This window comes from the organism of the source record quoted next, unplaced genomic scaffold, assembly GCF_019419815.1.
Source record: "Pyrus x bretschneideri cultivar Hongxiangsu unplaced genomic scaffold, Pyrus_bretschneideri_v1 Contig53, whole genome shotgun sequence".
Classification (NCBI taxonomy): domain Eukaryota; kingdom Viridiplantae; phylum Streptophyta; class Magnoliopsida; order Rosales; family Rosaceae; genus Pyrus; species Pyrus x bretschneideri.
The window spans coordinates 857,589-861,050 of NW_025999791.1; the positions used below are offsets into that span (position 1 = coordinate 857,589).

Consider the following 3,462-nt stretch of genomic DNA (forward strand, 5'->3'; position numbering starts at 1 on the left):
GTAATTCGCAATTAAACATAACATGTAAAGAAAATTTTACACATATAATCCATTACGAAATTAAAATACTAGGAACCTGTGAATTCGTTCAATGTAAAACTTTGTTTTCACAAAAAGCAAGCACAGAATAAATTAGGAATAAAATAATAAGAATGGATAAAGAAGCATGAGGTGGCACTGGCCCCAATCCACCTTGTCAATCCCATGTTTAGTCTCAGCCCACAGTTCTTGTTTATGTTTTGGTTTGACCCTTTCGCTTTCGTATTTTGGATCTCCTCCACTCTCTCACCAGCCCTTTTCCCCTCATCTCCTTCTGTCTCATGGATTTCTTCTTCTCAGTCTTCCATTGATTTCTTCACCGCCCATGCCTCTCGATTCTCAATCGCCACACTTCCTGGGTGTTTATTTCAAATTTTTAAGTTTTCTCTAATCTGTTCATCCCCAAATCATGACTTTCAGATGATTAAATTCATAATTTCTTATTTTTCCCAACACTCTGGATTCTGGGTTCTGGGTTCTTCTCTGTTTTTGAAAATTTGCATATAATCCGATCTCGGTTTTGTTTCAATTGATCAAAAAAAGAAAAAAAACCATTTTTTGTAAAAATTTTGGTGTTTAAATTTCTGGGTTTCTCCGAAAAATGGTGACTGTGAATCTGGGAATGCTCCATTATGTTCTGGACCATGTGTATGGTGCATTCATGCACAGAACGAAGATAAGCCCTCAATTTTTTTCGAGAGGGTGGGGCGGCTCAAAGCTTGAGTTGCTCGAGAGGATGATAAAGCAGCTTTTCCCGGAAGCAGCTGGCCAGAATTGGCCTCCCGCTGTGATCCAACCCACTTGGAAAACTGTTTGGGAGAGCAAGACGGCTTCTCTCAGAGAAGGGATTTTCAGGACGCCTTGTGATGAGCAGCTTCTCGGTGCATTGCCTCCTGAGAGTCACCGTGCAAGAGTTGCATTTCTTGTTCCGAAGTCGGTTCCTCCTCAGAGAATGGCCTGTGTTGTTCATCTTGCAGGTACCGTCGCAGTTATATCTTTTTATACACTGATAAATTAGGATTGACATTTTGGGATTAATGTATTACTAGTGGGTCATTTTATTGTTTCTGTTTTGGTTATTACACAAGAATGTAGTATATCAAATCGTTGGTAAATTTTTGGTAGGTTGGATTTACCCTACGGGTTTGGTTTATCGCTACAAATATGAACTTTGAGCCTAGCTTACTGATGAAATGCTGTTTTCAGCCTCAAGGCAAGTAGCGGTGAACTTGGCACTGTCCATTGTGTTGAGCATTGAAATTTTAGAATTAGAAATCGAATGCTAGAAATATGATTTGTTTATTTATTTTAAAGGTGTACAATTCAAATGGGACTGTCTTCGACTTGTATACTTCTCTCAAAGAGTCTAATATTGAGTTTAAAGTGTTAACTAGTTTTGGGAACTATATTTGGAACTCTTCTTTTTTCCTTGAAAGATTGATGAATATGGCCGTCGAATGTACTTGGTTTGTTTCTCTCAAGTATGTCGTTGCTTTTGAAACTATATTGTTGATTGGGAAATGTGAGCTATTTCAAACTGCTCAGTGTCAAATATGGGATGATCACATAGACCAACTTCTGATAGAATTCCTTTGTAGTAGCACTTAATGGAATTTCTTATTTACCCCTTGGCATTACAATTAGCGATTTCTATTTTGCAGGAACTGGGGACCATACATTTGAACGAAGGTTACGTCTTGGTGGACCGTTGCTGAAGGAAAACATTGCTACTATGGTGCTTGAGAGGTATGAATTTATTCTGCATAGTGAGACACCTTCTGTAACTGATATCAGAGTTTTACTTGATTATTATTTGTAGTTTCCAGCGTTTGATTAATGTTGATATGTATTGCAGCCCTTTCTATGGACAAAGACGTCCTGTAATGCAGCGTGGGGCAAGACTCTTGTGTGTTAGTGACTTGCTTTTATTAGGAAAGGCAACCATTGAAGAAGCTCGCAGTCTCTTGCATTGGTTAGACTGTGAGGCGGGATTTGGCAAGATGGGTGTTTGTGGACTTAGTATGGGTAAAGACTCAACTCCATCTCTTGCTATAGCTTTGAGTAGAGGTTGGAAGAAGTGGTTCCCATATTGCTTCGGTTTAAATATATGTTTCTTTAAAATTTAGACTGGTTTAATTAGTTTCTATCTGCTTGAAAACTGAAGCTATTTTTAGTTCTGACTTTGGAATAAGTCAATGAATTTTTCCCGAGAACTAGAACACTCGCAAACTTCATTTAATTATTTTTCTTTTGGCCCAAAATATAATGCTTGTGTGGAACCTAGGAGGAGTACATGCTGCGATGGTTGGATCACTGCACCCTACACCTGTTGCAACCCTTCCTTTTCTTTCTCCACACTCAGCTGTTGTGGCATTCTGTGAGGGAATATTACAGCATGCAACTGCATGGGAGGCACTGAGAGATGATCTTGCAGTGCAGAAGGCTGCAATGACTCTCGAGGAGGTGAGAGAACGGATGCGCAATGTCCTGTCTCTCACAGATGTCACACGCTTTCCGATTCCAAAAAATCCCAATGCTGTGATATTTGTTTCTGCCACTGTAAGTACTTATGAGGTTACCTTTCTACCCATTTGTTATTAACCCATGTTTAAGATTCTGTTAGTGTTTTCCCATTTCTTAATAGGAACCGTTTCCCATTTCTTGATAAAACTTGACCACTGTATACAACTCCTAGTAAGTCATTATGGAATTTAAAAGTTCTGCATCAGTAACATAATCAGTTTCCAGGGTTCAAAGTGTTTTCCGTCTAAATTGTGATGTAGATAAACTGACCTCCATCATTTAACGATGATGAATACATATCAATATGGTTTGCAATAAAGCGACGTATCTTTTTTTGTCTTTTGGTTTTTGTGCCTTGCTTAGCTTTACCAGTCTTTCCTTTAACTGCACTCATGTTTCAGGATGATGGGTACATCCCGAAACACTCTGTGCTAGAGCTTCAAAAAGCTTGGCCGGGTTCAGAAGTAAGATGGGTCACTGGCGGGCATGTCTCATCTTTCCTTCTCCACAATGGTGAGTTCCGGAGGGCCATTGTTGACGGACTTGACAGATTGCCATGGAAGGAGTCTCCATTGTGACATTAGCATCACTTCCGAGGACGACCCTGCACTTATTCTGATGTGGTAATCTTCACCTCTAATTTACACGAAACTTGTAAAAAGACTGGACATAATTGACATGTGAAACACCCCCATAAAGAATTGGAAAACGGGTTCTTCGTTCATGAAATATCCATTTCCTGATGTATTTTCAAATCATCTATTTCCTGTTGTATCTGATTTCCGACGTGTTGGACAATGTGCTGGTTCAGGAACATTGTATAGATAAGATTTACCAGCGGAGTTTATTATGTTTCTGCTTTCAACAAGTAAATTATCCGCCAAAGTTTGTTCGCTCAAA

The 3,462-nt window shown here is 39.2% G+C and overlaps 1 protein-coding gene across 1 annotated transcript; it reads left to right on the forward strand.

Moving 5' to 3' along the window:
• The first annotated feature begins 262 nt into the window (after positions 1-262).
• Positions 263-3,462, forward strand: LOC103959263 (protein ABHD18). The gene is made up of 5 exons (XM_009371618.3): positions 263-1,016; positions 1,701-1,785; positions 1,895-2,064; positions 2,324-2,598; positions 2,964-3,462. The coding sequence occupies exons 1-5, from the start codon at positions 641-643 to the stop codon at positions 3,138-3,140; spliced, it is 1,083 nt and encodes a 360-aa protein (XP_009369893.1). The 5' UTR covers positions 263-640; the 3' UTR covers positions 3,141-3,462.

Bases quoted from the DNA above. Each gene is read 5' to 3' on its own strand.
- LOC103959263 (XM_009371618.3), top strand. From the start codon at position 641: ATGGTGACTGTGAATCTGGGAATGCTCCATTATGTTCTGGACCATGTG. The intron at 1,017-1,700 runs GTACCGTCGCAG...TCTATTTTGCAG, and splicing joins CTGTGTTGTTCATCTTGCAG to GAACTGGGGACCATACATTT. The intron at 2,599-2,963 runs GTAAGTACTTAT...CTCATGTTTCAG, and splicing joins TGATATTTGTTTCTGCCACT to GATGATGGGTACATCCCGAA.